The sequence below is a fragment of the Mercurialis annua genome, linkage group LG7 (assembly GCF_937616625.2).
Source record: "Mercurialis annua linkage group LG7, ddMerAnnu1.2, whole genome shotgun sequence".
NCBI lineage: Eukaryota > Viridiplantae > Streptophyta > Magnoliopsida > Malpighiales > Euphorbiaceae > Mercurialis > Mercurialis annua.
In genome coordinates, this window is record NC_065576.1 from 40,146,262 (window position 1) to 40,168,030 (window position 21,769).

The 21,769-nt window shown below is 33.0% G+C and overlaps 3 protein-coding genes across 3 annotated transcripts; 2 read left to right on the forward strand and 1 right to left on the reverse strand.

Moving 5' to 3' along the window:
• Positions 1-2,304: 2,304 nt before the first annotated feature.
• On the forward strand, positions 2,305-5,096 carry LOC126655662 (subtilisin-like protease SBT1.2). Its single transcript, XM_050349910.2, has one exon. The coding sequence runs from the start codon at positions 2,651-2,653 to the stop codon at positions 4,958-4,960; it is 2,310 nt and encodes a 769-aa protein (XP_050205867.1). The 5' UTR covers positions 2,305-2,650; the 3' UTR covers positions 4,961-5,096.
• Positions 5,097-5,529: 433 nt separating this feature from the next.
• Positions 5,530-6,850, reverse strand: LOC126655663 (photosystem II reaction center PSB28 protein, chloroplastic). The gene is made up of 2 exons (XM_050349911.2): positions 6,678-6,850; positions 5,530-6,166 (listed from the first exon to the last, which is right to left on the reverse strand). The coding sequence occupies exons 1-2, from the start codon at positions 6,748-6,750 to the stop codon at positions 5,700-5,702; spliced, it is 540 nt and encodes a 179-aa protein (XP_050205868.1). The 5' UTR covers positions 6,751-6,850; the 3' UTR covers positions 5,530-5,699.
• An 8,565-nt stretch (positions 6,851-15,415) lies between these two features.
• On the forward strand, positions 15,416-20,027 carry LOC126657541 (bifunctional TH2 protein, mitochondrial-like). The gene is made up of 6 exons (XM_050352246.1): positions 15,416-15,804; positions 15,977-16,085; positions 17,610-17,900; positions 18,016-18,430; positions 18,529-18,795; positions 19,165-20,027. Exons 1-6 carry the CDS (start codon positions 15,629-15,631, stop codon positions 19,578-19,580), a joined length of 1,674 nt encoding a protein of 557 aa, XP_050208203.1. The 5' UTR covers positions 15,416-15,628; the 3' UTR covers positions 19,581-20,027.
• The last annotated feature ends 1,742 nt before the right edge of the window (positions 20,028-21,769 follow it).

Here is a 21,769-nt window from a genome sequence, read left to right on the forward strand (position 1 = left end):
GAGTTACTAGAGCGGTTTGATAGGTTTGAAGCGGAGGCGAGACAAAGAGAGGAAAATCATTCTGCCACTATTCATCGTCTTGTGGTGCAATTTGCTGAATTAAATAGCTTTGTTCAAGGTAGAACCCAAGGCGGTTTACCTGTTATATTTCTAGTGATCTGGATGTAGAATCCAACTTAGGATTGATGTGCAACAATGCGTTCTTGATTGATTGAAGCATTTTTAGCTTGTATGATTGACTGATGTGTTTGTATTTGGTGTGTGGTTCAGCTATGCTATAGAAAACTAGGGTTTATTTATGTGTTTTTATACTTCTGGTCTGACCGGTTTGATCTTTAACTAGACTGAGTTAATGCTCAAATTATAGAAGTTAGGGGTAGCTTAGGATTAGCTAGAGTCTAAGCAGAGATGGAAATGGGAGCGAAATTCCCCGATCTCCATGGAGACCCGCCTCTAATAGGGCGGAAAATTCCCATCAATTATTCCCATAGGTACGAAAATGGGGAAAGATCATATCCCATCCACGGGGATGGGGAGGAGACGGAGAGTGTAGTCCCACCACATAGCGATTCCATCCCCGTGCCCACGGAGACCCGGTTTATTTTTATATAATTTTGCATAATTTTTATTACAATTTTTAATATATTATTTATAATTTTTAATAATTTAATTTAATTTTTATATAAAATAGTACTGGCATTGAATAGTTTATATTCTTTTCTTAAATATTTCATGAAAATAATACAATTATTTAAATATTTATATTTAAACTATACGAAGATATGAAGATGTTCATAAGGATGGAGAATCCACGGGATGGGGATGGATTAATCCTCATCAACTAAATGGAAACAAGGATAGGAATTCTCCATTAAAATGGGAATGGGTATGAGGATAACTTTTTCATCCCCACCTCACCCCATTTCCATCCCTAAATTTAAGTTAGAATAAGAGTGTATTAGTGAGTGTTAGAAGTGCATGTAGAGTGCGCAAGTGTGTGAATGGCCAAATGAGCAAGTTTAGAAGGCTATCTTAAATAATTAAACAATTTAATTCATATTTAATCATTACATGCTATGCAAAAAGAGGTTGAAAGGTTGTTTTAGTGTTCGGAAGTGTTAAAAAAGGCTTATAGGACCTTAAGGATTTTAATATAGTCAATTTAATCTGTCAAACTTGCAAATTGGCCATAAACTTTTAAACTATTGTAATTTGTTCAATTTTTTAGATTTAGATCACAATCTCTTTTGATTTTTGTAGGCTATTCGAAGCTAATTACGTTTCAGTTCTTCAAGTTTACAATTGCGCACCGATCTAATCAGGTTGAATTCAAACAGGCAGATCACAAGCTCGTCATCCGGACGAGTTTTTCTAAAAATTATTATTATACGCTTCAGTCCGTTATCAGTTTTTATCTATTCAAAAAATAAGTGTTTTAATTGTTTAGGTTAAAACTGACAATCATTCAAGGTTGGTTCTTACATAAAGGGACTAAAAAATACAATTCAATCTTGAAACAAAAGAATTGCAAAAATCAAAAACATTAAAATTGTTAAATCAAAAACGTTGTAAGAATTATTAAGTGATTATTGTGATAAATAACTAGTAATTGATTATTTGGTTATTCATAGTATAAAAAAAATGGGTTTGTAAAGATTAACAATAAATTTATTGTGCAACAATTTTAAAAGATGAAAGATTGTCAATCTATCATTTTTTTAGAATTATTATATATAAATAGGTCAAATTATTTTTTAAATTTAAACATTTATATATTTTATCAATTACAATCAAAAAAATTGGATTGTTACAATTATATTCAATTTGAACGGGTTTTTTTTATAATTATATCTAAAATTTTAAATTAAATCCAAATTTTTGTGCATTTTATCAATTGCGGCCATATTTTTATAGTGATTTCTTACATAAGTTTTTTTTTTGTTAAAAATTCTTATAGAACTTAGTCAATAGTTTTAAAAATGTATTGTCATTTACAAATGATACAAAAGCTTGAATTTAAAAAATAAAATTTAGAAGTTTGGACACAATTGAAAAAAAAAATCAATTGGACATAACTATAAAAGTAAAAATTCGATCGCATTGATACTATAGTTATATTACTAATTTTTTTTTCCCTTATTAAACTTCTCAATCTCTTGTATCCGGCCGGAACAATTGGTTTAAGGAGGTAATTACAAAGTTTTGACATTTGGATATTAAAATTGAATGTATGTGGAGAATAGAGTAATAAAGAATGGTGAGAAAATCAATAAGATGCAGAGAGTAAACACAAGCTGCACGGGGATAGGGGAGCCATGGATTTAATATCACTCCTTAGCATTTAATATCTTCTCTTTCAGACAAATCCCAGATACTATATCCTAAACAAAACATTCATACATACATACCTCTGTGTTGGTTTTAAAAACAGCAAAAACATCTCGTGAAAATACTATGTTTGAGATTTAAGCATTTTCAGCTCCTCAACTTCAGCTTAATTCTGTCTCTCTTTCTCTCGTGATGAAGAGCTCTTAAACTTCACGAGTTTCATATTCAAACCCAGTTTTGCATTCCCTTCAAATACCATCCATTTCTTCCTTCCAACAATCATGCATTTTCGATTCTTCGCTTCGATCTCAACTTGTTTTCGATGGAAGCCAGAACCTGCTTCTTCTTTTCCGTTCTTTTCGTCGGCTTTGTGTTTCTTGATGCAAATGCTAGTTTGCAGACCTACATTGTTCAGCTTCACCCTCATGGCGAAACGAGTGCTTCCTTCTCTTCCAAGTTTCATTGGCATCTCTCGTTTCTCGAGCAAACTGTTTCGTCCGAAGAGGATTTTTCTTGTCGGCTTCTTTACTCTTATCGTTCTGCCATGGAAGGTTTTGCAGCTCAGCTGTCTGAATCAGAGGTTGAGTTGTTGCAGAGGATGCCTGATGTTATTGCAATTAGGCCGGATATGACGTTCCAACTTCAGACTACCTATTCTTACAAGTTCCTCGGACTTAATCCCGCTAACGATCAAGACTCGTGGTATAAGTCTGGATTTGGCCGCGGAGCAATAATCGGAGTTCTTGATACTGGAGTTTGGCCTGAGAGTCCAAGCTTCGATGACAGAGGAATGCCACAGGTTCCAAAAAAGTGGCGAGGAATCTGCCAAGAAGGGCAGGAATTCAATTCTTCTAATTGTAACAAGAAACTCATTGGTGCTAGATTCTTCACTAAAGGTCACCGTGTTGCATCTACTCGAACATCAACGGACATTTATCAGGAATATGTGTCTCCGAGAGATTCTCACGGGCATGGAACTCACACGTCATCCACAGCTGGAGGAGCTTCAGTTCCGATGGCAAGCGTGCTTGGTATTGGAGCTGGTATTGCTCGAGGAATGGCCCCTGGCGCTCATATTGCAGTTTACAAAGTTTGCTGGATCAATGGCTGTTACAGCTCAGATATTCTAGCTGCCATGGACCTTGCGATTAGAGATGGAGTTGACGTCCTGTCCCTCTCTTTGGGCGGCTTTCCGTTACCTCTCTTTGCAGATAGCATTGCAATTGGCAGTTTTCGAGCAATCGAGCATGGTATATCAGTCGTATGTGCAGCAGGAAACAATGGCCCTCTGCAGAATTCAGTTGCTAATGAAGCTCCATGGATTGCTACCATCGGCGCAAGCACTCTTGATCGGAAATTCCCGGCCATAGTTCGCTTGGGAAATGGAAAATTCCTTTATGGAGAATCCATGTACCCAGGAAACCGATTGTCGAATACTGAAAGAGAACTCGAACTAGTGTATGTAACTGGTGGTGATACAGGAAGTGAATTTTGCTTCAGAGGTTCTCTCCCAAAGGAAAAAGTACGCGGGAAAATGGTGGTTTGCGATAGAGGTGTCAACGGTAGGGCAGAAAAGGGTCAAGCTGTGAAGGAAGCTGGTGGAGCTGCAATGATCTTAACCAATACGGAAATCAATCTTGAGGAAGATTCGGTTGATGTCCATGTCTTGCCTGCAACATTAATTGGTTACGCAGAAGCACTGCGCTTGAAAACTTACATAAACACAACAAGTAAACCAAAGGCTCAAATCATATTTGGAGGAACTGTCATTGGAAAATCCAAGGCACCAGCAATAGCTCAGTTTTCAGGTAGAGGGCCAAGTTTAACCAACCCTTCGATCCTTAAGCCAGATGTAATTGCACCTGGAGTAAACATCATAGCAGCTTGGCCTCAAAACTTAGGCCCTACTGGTCTTCCGGACGATCCCAGAAGGGTAAACTTTACAGTCATGTCAGGAACATCCATGGCTTGTCCCCATGTCAGCGGCATCGCTGCCCTGATACGTTCATCTCATCCCAGATGGACCCCAGCCGCAGTTAAATCTGCAATAATGACAACTGCAGAAGTAACAGATCATTCAGGACAGCCGATAATGGACGGTAACAAACCAGCAGGACTTTTCGCAATAGGATCTGGGCATGTAAACCCAGAAAGAGCCATCAACCCGGGTTTGATATACGATATCAGGCCAGATGAGTATGTTACTCACCTATGCACTCTAGGATACACAAAATCAGAAATTTTCACCATCACTCACAGGAATGTGAGTTGCAGAGAACTATTGCATATGAATAAGGGTTTCAGCCTCAATTACCCTTCCATTTCAGTAATGTTCAAGCATGGAATGACAACTAAGACGATCAAAAGGCGAGTAACAAATGTGGGGAGCGCTAACTCCATCTACTCGGTGGAAGTAACAGCTCCTGAGGGAGTCAGAGTGAGAGTAAAACCACAAAGACTGGTTTTCAAGCATAGCAATCATAGTTTGAGTTATAAAGTATGGTTCATATCAAAGAAAACAACGAGAAAGGATAAAATAAGCTATACACAAGGTCATTTAACATGGGTGCTCAATCAAAATCATTTTCATAGAGTTAGAAGCCCAATTTCTGTAACTTGGAAGTATAAGTAGCCGACGCATACTAGTGGCTGTGAACCATATGGTTTAGCATCAGAAGATTTTACCTTTAGATAGAGGGTAGAATTGTACTGGATGTATACGTTTTTCTTTCTCATATTAAATTTCCAGTTTAAGATGGTTGAATTCAGAGATCAATGATACATTAATTCAAAGGGAATAAAGATTTTACTTCTGTTTCCCTCTGACTAAAGAGAGCCATGCATGAATGTCATGCAGAAATAAGAGCAGATCATCATTGTCTTCGCACAAACAGTTTGCAGCCAAATCATAGTAGAGTTTCCAATAGAGGGATGTGACAAGAAAGAAAATCAATGATACCACATCAGACCAACCAACTGAATATAAAGCTAACTACTTAACCGATTCATTCTCCACTAAATGGAACGAGGTACTAACATTTATATCTAGAAAACCGAATGAAATCAACAAGCTAACAAGCTAGTAAATGCAAACCAATTAATGAGAAAAAAAGTGATAAATTGCAAGAAGAAACATGTTACTATAATGTTATATGACGTGACCCATTGAGCCATCTTGACTCTAAATGTTAAACGGCGGAATTGTAAATCACGAAAAGCCGCAGAACTTGTTAAAGAGATGGAAGGAATAAGGTAACTCTGAGTTGTGAGTTCAACCAAACCTACATGAACATCAAACAATATGTTCTCGGACTAATTTACATTAAAACAAATTGTTAAATGCAAAACAGATGGAAAGGATATACATTGCCTCAACTTTTGACGAATTGTAAGCCATTTGCATTAGCATATCGCTCCATGAACCTCATGAATCTGTCCCAATCTCGTGGAGTACGCATGATATACTTTGCCTCAATTCTGGCTGGCTTTCCATTAACAAATTTAGCACTAACATCAACTGATTGGAGAACACCTTCTTCGTCAATCATGAACAAACCAGTTATATCGCCGAGTTCACCAGAAGAGTCAAAAACAGAAGGCTCTTCGAAGACAAAAATGGCCATACCATTCGTCCCATCCTTTGACTTGGTTAGCTTTATGTCCGGTACCGTCTGTTCATCAGTCCCTAGGATGAATTGAATTGATGGTTTGGTCATCATTGTAATAAGTCTCGAGGTTTTCTTCCTAATCGAACTCAACTGCGGATGAGGCAGGCGCAAAGATTGGCCATTAAACGAGGATCGTGTACTACTACGATGGACAGCACATGTAACTGAGCCTACAAAACAAGATAGATTTCATTTGTATCAGTAAGCACTAGCAGTTTAGGACAAGGAACCACAATCTATCAACATGTTTCCTTAACACAGCAGCTGCTATGTTGCTTAATTACAGAATGCGTAGCTGAAATTAGAACCTTTTTTTATTGACATAGACTATAACATAGAGTTTCAGAGTTTAAGGGTTTGCTGAAATGGAAACTGAAGTGAACACTTCAACATAAGACTGAAAAATTCCAGCAAACACCAATCACATTGCCAAAAGATTTATACTCCTATTCAATGCACCAATAACATACATTATTCCACCAAACACCATTTTCCAAACATTAAACTAAGCAAACTTACATAATTGAAATAAAAAAATGAAACAACTTTCTTTAGTTTGCCTTAAAAAAGATTAAAACTTTAACATTGGAACTGAAGTGAGTTAAAATGATATACACTAAAATGTGAAAAATAACATCAAATTTTCTAAAAATTGAAGCACTTGGATAAATTAGAGTGCACCTGGGAAAGAACATGGTTGGTGCAAGTAATGTGAAACAGGAGAGGCTAATGCAAGAGATTGCAGAGTTGCCATAATTTTGAGTAGAGTAAAGATATTGAAGAGACAATGAAGGAATTTGTGTGAAATATAAGGAGGGTGGTGATGATAAATGGTGTGGTACTTAGACAGCCATTCATTTTGGAATATTTTTTATTTCATCATTGCTACTTAGCCACTGTCTGAAATATGCATACTTGGAAAATTATACATTTGACACGTGGCAGGTTTGGTTGTAGCTTGAACTGGACCTTGCTATTTATCAGTTTTTGTTCTGGGCCAGAACTTTTTTTTTTCAAATTTGTGAGCTTATATTGAAGCTTTGGCAGAGCTAAAAGATGAGTTTAAAATAATAGAGAAAATTATATGCAATAATTACTTTTGAGGCGAAATTTACTCTAATACAAAGACTTAACTTTCGGAGGGTCAACGCGCCCATTGAACTTGTGATGTAGGATCATTCAATCCAATTTTTATTTGTTTGAGCAATCAACCGCAAAATTCATCATTTTTGGGTCAAATAACCATATAATTTATATTTTTATTGCAAGAAATAAGTTTAGAATAATTTTATCGCAACAATTAGAAAACTTTTTAATTTCTATTTCGCATTTCTCACCTCCGATTTGTATTTTATGCAATAAAGAGTTTTGGGTTAGTTGATCAAATAAGTAAAAACTGGGTTAAATGACCCTGTGTCGTTATAGTTGCAGAGTCGATATTCCTTGGAGATTCAAAATTATCGAAGATATTAAGAGAACATTGTCTCCTCGTCCGCTAGCAGGGGCGGAACTAGGGAGGGTCGAGGAGGGTCGGCCGACCCTCCTTGCCGGAAAAAAAAGAAAAAAAATAGATTTTTGGAATATATTTTTCTGTAGGGGCGGTTTTTCCTCTGTAGGGGCGGTTAAAACCGCCCCTACTACTGCAAATTTGAACTGTTTTACGGTCGTTTAATTTTTTTTAAATAGCTGAACGTAAAAATTTCGACCCTCTCAAGTTGGAGTCCTGGTTTCACCACTGTCCGCTAGAATTGTTTGGTGAGACATTTATTGATAATTTTCTGAAGTTAAAGCCTACGTTTAAATCAGTCTCAGTTGTTGTATTCATTTTTTTATGTGAAGTGAAGCATCCGAATAATAGTGAGTTGTGGTTTAAGATATCGGGTTATAAGCTTCAATTTAGCATAGAGGAGTTCGTTGTGATTTATCAGTTTGAACTGCTTAGGAGATTGTAATACGCTTCACTCTACTTTAAGGAATAAGTTAGTTAAAACGCATTTTCCTAATAATTTTATTACTAAGAGGGTCTAGGTGTTGTGTTTTTGAATACGGGTTTTAAGAGTGATCAAAATGTTGTTAAGCTAGCAGTTATCTATATGTTTAAGTGATTTGTATGCTTTAATAAATCAAATTCTCAGTCAGTTAGTAGTTTCTCTTGGTTATGGTTGATAGTGGAAATTTTCCTTGGATATTTTGGTGTATCAATATACTATTGTTGCCATAAAGCCTATATTGTATTATAAGCTTAATGGATTCCCGCTGGCATTACAGCTGTGGTTTTATGAAATTTGTCCTGTTGCGACTAATAAAATTTGTATACTTGATGATAAGGAGCCTTATATTTTTAGAATGTTGAACTGACTGTCAATATTAAGTTGTTGAATGGAACATTTTATCATATGTCGCGTGTGCAGGTCCGTATATTTTATGTTATATTTATCTTTAGTTTGATATAGTTAGTGATGTTTATTGTATGTATTTGTTATGTATTAGTAATGTATCCAAATTTTCTATTTCAGTTGAAGTTGAATAGCCTTATTTCTTATGTTGAGGTAAAATTCATTCTGAACATTGCTGGTTTTTTTCAATCTGGTAAGGAAAAAATTATAGAAGATATCGAAGATTCAAGTGACGATGATCAAATCCTTGCCGATTTTGTAAAATGCAAAAAAGGCGAATCTTCGAGACAACAAAAGAGCTTTTGTGAATTGAAGGATCGTCTTGATGTTCTTGTGTCAAGTGATGCTAATATGAAACATAATTTAAAATCAATTTTTCATCTTTATACGTGTTCGGAAATTATTTAGGCGTTGAGAAGCAGTTTAAGGTTTCTTTCTTTATTATGTTGTAGTTCAATTATGTTGTTGATGCAAGCGAGGTTGGCAATAATGAGGAAAAGGAACATAATAGCTCGAACAATGAAATAGTTTACATATTTAAAAAATATGATTATTTGAATCATTAATGTTTCTGCTATGTATCTGCTATGTATTTGATTTTTCTTTTAAAATATAAGCTAGTAAGATTGATGAGGATTTATACAAGCCTGGTGATTATGTCACAAATTTATAAAAGGTAATATAACTTTTTATAGTTCTGTATTTTACAAATGTATCAGATATGTATAATATATGTTTTAATATTTTTTCTGCCATTTTTTTGAAAGGACGATGATGCTACAGTTGTCAAAGATGATGTTGATGATGATAATAATGAGAATGGTTAATGTCATAAAAATTCACCAACTTTACATGTTTTTTTATTTTCATCACGCAGTTTAAATTTTCTCATTTTCATGCATGAACTATCACTTTTTTTCAAATTCATGCACGATGCTGATGTGTCACGGCTCTATTAGTGTAATTTGCTGAGGTGGAGGTCATTTTACACCATTGAATGAGTGTCAACTCAGCACCGTGCATGAATTTGAAAAAAAATGATAATTCCTGCATGAAAATGAAAAAATTTAAACTGCGTGATTAAAATGAGAAAACGTGTAAAGTTCGTGATTTTTTTTGACATTAACCCTTAAAAGAAATAAGACTCCTACAAATACCATCAAACTCACTACTATATTACTTAGTTTTTATCCAAAAGAACATATTTGGGGAATTATCTTGAATAAAAAAAAATTAAATGCACATATCATCCAAGGATTCCCCACGCCTTGGAGTTTCCAACTTAGGAGTTTCATTGTGTCCGTCGAGACTGCTCTGCAATTCCCGTAGATATCTTCATGTTATCAAATTAACTTATTAGTCTATCTCTTGCTTTTTTGAAAAAAAAAAGATTAACTGGATCAGATACTCTCCTAATGTCCTTAAATGACCTTTTTAACCTCCTACTACCCATTTTTCTTCAGAATTTCCTAAATTTTTGCATTTTCTTTCGGTGCCGCCCCCTTTCTTAAGTTGTTTACTAACAGTTTGCGTAACAGCCTTCTTCAAAACATAGTTAGAGGAAGGGATTTGAAAGGTGTTCTAGACTTGAGCAACTCTAACTTCCATAAAATTCCACACCTAAAACATTAACCACCATCCCTTGATTACAATTTGCAACTGTAACATTGTCCAAACAAGAGGTAACATCCATAAAAACATGCTGAGGATCTGCCCTCTCTTCCCCACCATCATCTCTTATGTGCAAAAACCTTTTCCCCTCTGGTCTATTCTTCGGAGCAAAACTGTTGCTAGAGCTTTGTTTATTTCCTACAAGAATACGTCTTTTTGGGATTAGCTCGGAGAACAAGGCCGTAAGGCCAATCATCAATGTTAGTTTTTTCCAGTTTGTCTTCTCAGTCAGCCACATTATGATCAAAAAGACTGCACTAATATCAATAATTTTGTAGTCTGTCATATTTGCATGAGACATAGCAATGTCCGAGAGGGTTAATGATTTTTGTACCTCTGATTTGAGGTTTAAAGACATCAATCATAACCCTAACATGATTGAATCTACTTCAGCTATTCATATCCTCCTCATTCCAATCCACTATCCTTTCCACCTTTCCTCCAATTTTACTAAATATTACCTTCCCCCTACAAATAAGTGGGACATTGTAATATATTCTTATCCAAATTAAATAGATTTCTCTATACCCATTTCATCTGGCTGCATGTTACCACACATCGAATCAAACATAATTAATTGTTTGCCAAAGTTTCAAGGAGATTCTTCAAGAATATGCGCCCCATCATTATTTGCGTTAAACTCACAGACAAAAAGATTATTGTCAATCTCATTCATATTAAAACCCTTAACCAGCCTCCAAGCACTAGATAATGCATTTTTCATATGATTTATATTATAGGGTCTCTTCGCTAAAGTTTTCTAACAAGACTCATGTTGGATTTCCTCTCCACCATCTCGTCAACCACATCTTCAAGATTAACAGTCGAGCTTTCGTCATCCGTAAGTCTAAGATTGACTCACAATTCAGTCAAATTTCCAGCTATAACAAGAAAAAACAATGTAATAGAAAAGAATTACAGATAAAGATTAACGAGGGACAAACCAACCCTATAAGAGTCCTTATGAAAAAAAAGAGATAATCCCACTACAGAGAAAAGAACAACTGATTAGACCGAGAAAAATTCCAAAGTTGGAAGTCCACATTAGGAAGGAACTCCACACAAATGGGAGAAGAAATTCAAGACAAATTTACACTTTGCACTTTACTGCCATTTAGAGGTAGATTTACAGATTTAAATTTAAAAACAAAATTACTTTTAAAATTAAAATATTTGAACATTTTAATCATTTGCAACCTAATTTTTAAATTCTTGTAAATATATTTTAATTTAAAAAATTTGCTGTAACGTACAAATATTTTAATATATTGTCTAATTTTCAAAGACAATTGCAACAAAAAGTTTAGTTGCAATTGATAAAAAAGAAAATAAAATTTGAAGATAAAAAGAAAAAGAGATTTAAATATACTTGTAAGAAAAAAATTAAATAACTAAATTAATTAATTATTCCTAAAAAAATTAAAAATTTGAATTTAAGAACAATTTGCTCAAATTTAAACATTGAGACTTTCATGTGGAGGTAACAAAGCCTAAAGTGTTGCTAATGTAATACTATTATAGTTGACCTCTTCTTTTATGGGATATGGAAGATCTCAAATTGGATTTTCTTATCAATACATAAAGTATATGCAAAACTTCAAAATGAATTGGTATTAGATAAAGGACGTGATGAATTGGTTATCAGGTTACGCCATCCGTGAATTAACCTATCATATTATGTCATGTCATTAAAATAATGGCACTATCGTAATTTTTTTTTACACTATTGAATAGTAATATTACGATACCCATAATTTTAATAACATATCATAATGTGATAGGTTTAGTTCACGGATGACGTGGTGTACTGAATTTATCTAAAAAATTCTCTATCGAGTATGCAATTTGAAGGCTATCAATTGTAGTTTCTATTTTTGTTTTATTTTTTATAATGAGAACTCACTCTTCCGAGTTAAAATATAGGATCACAGTTAAATTTTGGAATATGGACCGCCCGTAAGTTCACATACTTCATACTATAAATGGTCAGCGTGCCAATTCTAATCATTCTATTTATTAGAAAGGGCGTAGTTAGAACTCACGACATGACGCTCAAATGGCTAAAATTTAGATTATTAGATCATACTAGTGCAGACATGATGTATAAATATTAAATCAAATTAAATTGATAAATTTGGTTTGATTCAAATTAAAATCATAAACAAATTTGATTTTCGATAAATTTATTTTCATTTTAATCAAATGTACATATCTAATAATTTATTTTTACAATAAAATTAGAAATTATTATAATATAATCTATAAGAACCACAACACAAACAAGTAAATCAAATAGTAGATTTAAAACTTTTGTGCTTTGTTGGAGTCAAGTAGGATATATTGGAAGAAAACGTTTCTAAGTTTCCGAATGGTGGAGTTGAATAGAATTGAAAATCAAAAGCCTAAAAAGGTGCAAAAATAACAAAGCAAGAAAATTAAAAGATTCAAAAATTGACAAAGACGCATTGGAACAAAAGACGGCAAGAAGAAGAAAATTATAACAAAAAGCAAATTACTTGTACATCAGATAATTTATTTAAATAAAAAATGATATGATTTGAGGTAAAGTTCACTGTCATATGAAAATAAATGAAATGATCGGAGGTGAATTTGATTGTCAGCCATGACAATTTTCCACGTTGTTTCATTGTTGGAGGATGTGAATCAGACCCAATTTTATATCATCATATATACTACATTTGGCTGCTTCTTTTCCTTTTATGAATATTCAGCTGATTTTAGAATAAAAACTCAACACGTCCCTGAACTTGTGACACGGAATATTTTAATTTAATTTATACTTTTTTTTAAACAATTAACCCTAAAATTTTTCATTTTTGAGTTAAATAACTCCATAATTTTTATTTTTATTTCAAAAAATAGATTTAGGATAATTATATCACAACAATTAAGGAAGTATTTATTTACTTTTTTGCATCCCTTACCTCCGATTTGTATTTTATGTGTTTTAAAAATACAATTATGGGGTTATTTGACCAAAAAATGAAGGTTTTGGGGTTAGTTGGTTAAAAGAATATATAAATTGAGTTAGATAACCCCATGTCACAAGTTTAAGAGGCGCGTTGACCCTCTGTTCGCTGATTTTATATATATATATTGTTTAGGTGTATACATAGATTTTTATATAGACTCAGCTTATCACGTCATCCGTATACTAAACCTATTATAAAATGACATGTCATTAAAACAATGACAATTTTATAAATTTGTTTTTTTTACTTATTTACACATTTGAATAATAATATTACAAGATTGCCATCATTTTAATGACGTGTCATTTTGTGAAAGACTTAGTCCGTGGATAACGTGTTGGACTGAGTCTAATTAAAAATTTCTCAGGTTTATTTTGTCGGAGCTCGGTGACCATTTGCTGAAATTGTTTTCAGTCAATGGCGGTCAATATATGGTCAACGTGACGACTTTTTGTGTGTTTTATGTGTCTTATTAATATATTTATGGTGTTTAATTGATTGTTTTTTTGTTTTTTTATGTTTTAGGTGTTTTTTTATATATATTCTAGTATAATTCTGCACTAATTTTGTAAATAATTTTTTTCACAGAATTTTGATTTTTTTATTTCTGTATTTTTATTTTCCTACTACATAATTTGAGATGACCAAATTTGAATATTTTTCTCGTCATTATTGCAATCAAAAATATACTATTTAATTAATTTTATATTCAAGTAACTCTTAAAGAAGTTGAGTTTATATTTAAATTTCAAATAGAACATAATAATATAGGAAAATGTCTTTAAAGTTATCCGAAAAGATATACTTTTATCCATGTATTTGTTTAGTCTTATTAGAAGAAAAAAAAATTCAAAATGTGTGAACTTATTTGGATGCTTTTCTTTGGTTTTCTTGATTGACATGCGCGTTGAGAAGTTAAAATAAAACATTTAAACATTGCTTTGAAAGGGCTTCTCACCAATTTGAGGAGACCAAAATGCCTCAAATATTATATTAAAAATGTTTCATCTCATCAAATATTAAATAAAATGTTTCATGATAGGAACTTGGTACTTCTTTGACGTTCTCCATGCTACAGAGAATGATTAATGGGTCTTTATCATTTCAATTTGAGGATATCATTTTTTTAAATATAGTTTTTAATTGATTTTTTTAATTTTTTAATATTAACGTTTGAAATGAATAAATATTTTTTTTAGAAATACAATTGGCCTCAACCGGTGCTGAAATACACCCTAGCCATATGGTGGTTTCGCCCCTAATTGGTATAATAGCCATCCGAACCAATGTGGTACTCTCACCGAGCCAGGCATCAAACTATATTTTCCGACTCTATCAACATTACAAAAATCTATCTCACATTGTCGTGCGCATAGTCCTAAAATGTTTTGAGCACACAAAATATAGAAAACATATTTATTCCAATCAAATACTAAATTGCTATATTAAATATTACTCCTATTAAATTTAAGTAATTTAATTAATATTAAATAATAATGATTTTAATTCAAATTATATAACCATTTATGTTTTAAGTCAATTAATAAGGAGTTTTTCTAATTTGATTATTAAGTATTAAATATGTAGCTATATTTAAATTTAGTATAAATAATTTTTTATTTATATAGATTTGTTCAATTCTCGATTAATGAGCACCAAATATGATACTATCAAATACCCAATCCGTCCAACACGAATCTATCTGCATATTATTTAACTCATTAAATATGTCTGCTTTCTTTTTATTGTTCTAACATATTAAGTAATTCACATTTTATTAAATAATTCATCTTAAAAGAAATAATAAAAGATGATCAAAAGAAGAAGAAAAACCTAGTTAAACAATATAATATAAAAAAGTTTTCAACTAGAATGAGATATTTTATAATTATCTTAAAGTTCAGCAAACTTCTCTTTCCTCCATTGTTGAATGCTCTCAACTCTCAACTTATCTTTAGCTATATCGTTTATTCATTATTTCTTAATAGTTTTCAAATAAAAGACATTGATTAGTAATCATAGATTATTAATTGTATGTTTATCATGATCAAACAAGATTTTAAAAAGGGTGATTTGTTTTTTAAAAGTTAAACAGATTGGAGTATAGTCTTATAAAATGTAATTTTAATGAGCATTTTGTTCACATTCTATTAAAAAAATTGTATAGACAAATAGCGCGTTTTCCATAAAAGAAATCAGAAACCCTAACAAGATGTTAAATTTAAATTATCAAATAAAACACAATTACTAAAATAAGTTGTCTACAAATCATATTGTTAAATACATTTAATTATAATGAATTAATGAATTAAAAAATAGCAATTAAAAATAGCAGTGCACCAATGAAAAAGAAGGGTTCTGTTTAAGTAGTCCCTTCCTCCCACCAAACACACCCATTTGACTTTACCTCTCAAACTCTCCATTCCATTCCTTCAGTTAACAGCAAAGACCCATTCTTTTACAACCGAGTCGACTCACCTCACTCACTCGCCGCCTTCTCTCCCTACAAAAACAAGAAAGTTTTCGTCTTTATTAATACCCTTTTGTTTCAATTCTTGAATATTTCAATAATATGCCTGAAATGGTAGCGCCGGCTGCAAGAAAGTTTCTGTTAAATTCAAGAACTGATTGGATATTTGCAAAGTACAGTCCTTTTTTTGTCAGTTTAGCTTCTGGGGATTTGGATACTGACTCGTTCGTTCTTTATATCTCTCAAGATCTTCACTTTCTTCAATCTTTTTCCCATGCGTATGTACCCTTTTCTTTCTTTTAATTCAATTTATATTTTATGTTCTTTTATGATAATCGGGACGGGAGCGCTCGTGGGAGGAATAGAAAGAACCCGCGAACGAACTTGTCAGAATGCTGCCGAGCGTTTATACCATTTAATAATAATGATGTTATCTTGCCCTTTTTACAGGTATGAACTGGCGGAAGAATGTGCAGATGATGATGAAGACAAGGATGCCATTCGCAAGTTGAGAAAACGCGTGAAAGGCCATCTTAACAACTACCATGCTCTTGTCCGTGTATGTTTTATTGTTTGTTTGTTTTAGTTTATCTAAAGGTTTCTTATTTATGTCAATGTTTATTGTTTGTTTCTTTATTTAGGATGTTTTTTTATTTAACCGAATAAATGTTGCTTGTCTTGGCATTCTTGTTTTGAGCTCTATTAGGTTTCTTTAAGTTAATTGCTAAGTGGTTTCAAAAACAAAAAAGGTAATAGTTAAGTTGTGCGGACTTATCGAATCCTATGTTTCGGCATTTCCTTTTCCGGAGATGCTTTTAAAACTACCGAACTTTTTATTTTAATCTATTGTTGTGTAAAAAATATGTGGGTTCGCCGTTTTCTATTTACGGTATCAGCGTTTTTCGTATAATATAGAGTTATAGTATTTGTCTAGGAGGGAAATGATTACTTGGATTGGATAAATATTGAAAATACGTGGTTTTGCAGTATTCTGTTTAAGGTATTAACGGTTTTCGTATAATGTAGATTTATAGTTTTGTCTGGGCGGGCAGTGATTACTAGGATTGAATAAATATTGAAAAGACGTGGTTTGCCGTTTTCAGTTTATGGTATCAGCGTTTTTCGTATACATAGATTAATAGTCTTTTTGTTTAGGAGGGCAATGCTTATTAGGATTGAATAAATGTTGAAAATATGTGGTTCTGCCGTTTTCTGTTTATGGTATCAGTGTGTTTCATATAACATAGATGGATAGTATTTGCCTAGTAGGGCAATGATTACTAGGGTTGAACAAATATTGAAAATATCTGGTTTTTCCGTTTTCTGTTTATGGTATCGCCGTTTTCGCATAACATAGATTGATAGTTTTGTCTAGGAGGGCGATGATTACTAGGATTAGATAGATATTGAAATATGTGGTTTTGCCGTTTTCTGTTTATGGTATCAGCGTTTTTCGTATAACATAAGACGGATAGTTTTATCAAGGAGGGCAGTGATAACTAGGATTGGAAAAAAATGGAAATATGTGGTTTTGCCGTTTTCTGTTTATGGTATCAGCGTTTTTCGTATAACATAAGACGGATAGTTTTATCAAGGAGGGCAGTGATAACTAGGATTGGAAAAAAATGGAAATATGTGGTTTCGCAGTTTTCTGTTTAAGGTATCAGTGCTTTTCGTGTAACCCAGATTGATCGTATTTGTTTAAGAGGGCAATGATTACTAGGGTTGGATAAATATTGAAAATATGTAGTTCCGCCGCTGTTTTCTGTTTATGGTATCAGCGTGTTTTATGTAACATATACTGATAGTATTTGTCTGGGAGGGCAGTGATTACTAGGATTGGATAAATATTGAACAATGATTGCTTCTTTTTTACCTTGAAAAGGGGGTCGGCGGGCAATGGTACTCGAACTTGAGAACCAGCATGTACTCAATAATGCCTCCCCGTTGACCTATTGACTAATGGGGAATATTAATTGCTTGTAGTTTCTTCTCGATATGAATATTATGTGTATTGTTGTTTGCAAGTATGTGAATACCCATTTTAAATTACGTATTCTCAAGCAAAATTACTGCAATACAGGAATGGGGTTTTGAACTTCCAGCAGAGATCACCCCCTCCATGGCCACTCTCAAATATACTGATTTTTTGTTGGCAACAGCGTCCGGTAAAGTTGAAGCAGAAAAAGTTCCTTGTAAAATTGTAACTCCTTTTGAGAGGGTAAAGCTTGCTGCTTATACACTTAGTGCTATGGCACCATTCATGAGGCTCCGTTCCTTTATTTGTAAAGAAATACAGTCTCTTCTTGATCCTGATGATAACAAGTGCATTTACAGAAAGTGGATTGATAATTATTGCTCTGATAGCTTTGAGGTTTGTTAAAATACTTTGCATTTTAGCTTCTGCCTTCAGTTTTTTCTGTACTTTTCTGAACAAATAAGTACGTGTACAGTTTTTTAGTTATTTTTTTCCTTTTCACTGAATTCAGGCATCAACTGTGCAAATAGAGGAAGTGCTCGATAGGCTAAGCATTTCTTTGACTAGTGAAGAACTTGAGGTCTTGGAAAAGCTATATCTTCAGGCTATGAAACTTAAAGTAGATTTTTTCTGTACTCAACCCATTGTCCAGCAAACCATAGTGCCTTTGTCTCGGGTGAAAACAATTGCTGATTCCCACATCACCATATTCTGCGATTTTGACATGACATGCACAACTGTTGATTCAGCAGCCATTTTAGCTGAGCTTGTAATATTAACAGCACCAAAGGCTGACGTCAATGGATCTGAAACCAAGCTCGCTCGGATGTCATCAGCTGATTTGAGGAGCACATGGGGCGTTCTTTCTGCACAGTATGTGGAAGAACATGATCAATGCATAGAAAGCATAATGCCTCGTGAAACAGGTTTCTTACTGTTCGGTTGCGTTTTATTTGCTCTCTTCATCAATTGTGTTGCTGTTATTGAGATTAAATTTTCCTGGTACTCTCTTCTTTTGTTGCAGCAAAAGGATTTGATTATGAAGGTCTCTATAAAGCTCTTGAACAACTTGCAGAGTTTGAAAGAAGGGCAAATGCAAGAGTCGTTCAGTCTGGAGTTTTGAAGGGCATAAATCTAGAGGATACTAAAAAAGCTGGTCAACAACTGGTTTTTCAGGATGGTTGTAAAGGGTTTTTCCAGAAGATTGTCCGAGACGAAAATCTGAAAACTGACCTTCATGTCCTTTCCTATGCTTGGTGTGGGGATCTCATTAGATCCGCCTTCTCATCAGGTATCTGTTGTAACGTTCTTAGATTATCATTTGATAAAGTTTATTTTTCACTTGCATTTTAGTGTTAACGTTGTGTCTAAGTAGTAATTTAACAGTGATCGGATGTAGCTATGCTTCATACTCCCTGCACTATTCTACACTTGTAAAACTCTGCAAATGGAAAATCCACTTTTAATTTCTGTTGGAGGTTTTCTCGACTAGTAAACCATAACCAATAATAAGCGGCAAGATTTTTGTTCAATTAGACTGCATCGAGTATATAATCAGCAAGTGATAGAAATACTTTTAGTGAAAGATACCTTCTTTTTTCTTAAAAAGTTTCTTTTGCTAGTTTCTTTCTTCTGATACGGAGTTTTATATTATGATCAGGGAATCTGAATGCTGTGCAAGTACATTCAAATGAATTGGTATACAACGAAACTGTTACAACGGGTGATATTAAGATGATAGTAGAATGCCCAACAGAAAAGCTTCAAACTTTCAGCAGTGTCTTAGCAAAGCAAAGCAAAAACGCTCGCCAGCATTTGACGATCTACATTGGAGGTTCGCTTGGGGACTTACTTTGCCTGCTCAAAGCAGATATAGGAATTGTGATTGGTTCAAGCCCAAGCTTAAGGAGACTAGGAATTCAGTTTGGCATCTCATTTGTACCGCTATTCTCCGGTGTGGTAAAGAAGCAGAAAGAACTCGTCGAAGGTACATCTCACCCCTGGAACCGCGTTCCGGGTGTTCTATATACAGTCTCTAGCTGGTCTGAGATACATGCATTCATTCTGGGGTTATAAATTATGATAGCACCCATTATTTTTTCCATTCTCTTAGAATAAACACACAGGGAAATGCATATAACTACAAGATTAGATTTAGAGTATATGGTGGCTAAGTTTTTACTATAGAGCCACAGGCTAGCCCTTTTGTTTTCAAATAGGGACTGCCATTCAGAACTACTTACAAACAAGAGCCCTTTTTTTATGTTTTGGAAAATCTTGTTGGTGATGAGGTTCAAAAGTTGTTCTTCAAGTAGGAAGATGGCATGGCAGACACCATTAACTTTTCTTTGAAGGAGGTGAAGTTGTCATTGATCATTTGTTTTTTGTAATTGTATATTTTGGTTTGATGCCAAGAACTTACATATGCTTCTAATTGTTTGATTTTTTTTTTCTCACTGTTTCTTGATTTTATCTAAAAAAAATATACGGAAAAATAATGAAAAATTTATGGTTTGTTGTCAATTTCTTTATTGATGGAATGTAATTTGTAAAGTGAATTTCATGGAGCTTATTGGTAACAAATTAACAATATGTTATGAGTGGTTTATTAACTTAACCTTTAGAGCATAACAATGCAATCATAAAATGGAGTGTTAATGAGTGTAGTGTTAATAATTAATGCCAAATTTGACATATGGTGTATTTAGCATATGTCAAACTTTGACATTGAATAACTAGTCTTTATTTAATTATAATTTTGACGTTATTTTTCTAAAAGTTCATTATTGTAAAATATTTTTTTGCTTCCTTTTTTTTCACTTTCTATTTATTCTTTCTATTTGCACAATCTCATTAAATAGTTTCTTTAATAGTAAAACACATTTTAATATAATAAAATGATAGCTCATCTCTTCTGTTAAGAGCATCAATTCGCTCCCTCAACTTGTAACTAATGGGTAATTAACATATAAATTAATTTTATGTGCAAATCAGTCATGAACTTGCTGATTATGGGCAATTAACCTCATTTTGGTAAATTAATTTATAAGTTGAGGGGACAAATTGCCAATTGAAGACAATTAGTTTAAAAGTTGAGGAGGTCCAAAATGGGACTAATTGCCCATAATCAGCAAGTTCATTATTAATTTGCCCACAAGGTTAATTTATATGTTAATTGCTCATTGCTTACAAGTTGAGAGGACAAATTGCTACTTAAATGTTTCTCTTAATAATTAATTTAATTTAGTGCTTATCAATATCAACCAGGAAAAAAAATATACTCCCTCCTTCCCATTTAAAAAGTCTCATATTCTATTTTGGGATGTCCCATTTAAAAATTCTCATTACTATTTTTGGAATGTTTTTCTATTAAATACCCTATTTTACCCTTTTTTTAGTTATCTTAAAAGAACAATTTGAAAAATTCCACTATAATTAATAGGGGCAAAATATGAAAAAACATGAAAAGACAAGAATAATAAATGTTTTCTTAATCTGTGTGTAAAAGAAAATAAGACTTTTTACGTAGGACGGATGGAGTATTTGAAGTTATACAATCGAAATAAGTTGTCACCTTTTCAATGCTAATTTTAACATAAAAATAATATTGTATCAAAAATGTTCTAAATTGTAAATATACCAAATAACACGACTTAAAAAAAAATTCTTACCTATTTTTTTTAGAGTTGTTTGGTATATGTTATATTAAATCAGCCTTAACTTGACAACGCTAAAATTTAAAAAGGTTAATCCTAATAAAATATTAAATATTTGCCGCTTTTGTCAGCTATATGCAAAATTTTGAAAATTGGCATGATTAGTCCATTTTAGCATATTCGTTACTTTTATAACTATTTTTCGAATTGAACCGAATTTTTGCCAACTTGTCTGCCATGTCACTGCTGACTTAGCAAATTGATGACGTGGCAACACCCTTCATCCAACCAAACCACATGACAAACTACATAATAACCAAACCGAAATCAAACCCAATCTTTAACTCAAATCAATTAATTATATTATTATAAATTTATATATATATATTAAAAAAGTTAATATTTTTAAATTAACTAATAAAATTAGTTTAGAATTATAATTATAATTTTTTAAATATATTTGATAGATATATAATTAGTTCAAATTTTATCAAAAAAATCAAATAAATCAACAACCGCCATTTTTATTAATACAAATTCATCTCAAATTTTTAAATCCCGCCACTTTGGCCACCGTCCTCTCACATTCTGGCCTCCAATCATCTTTTC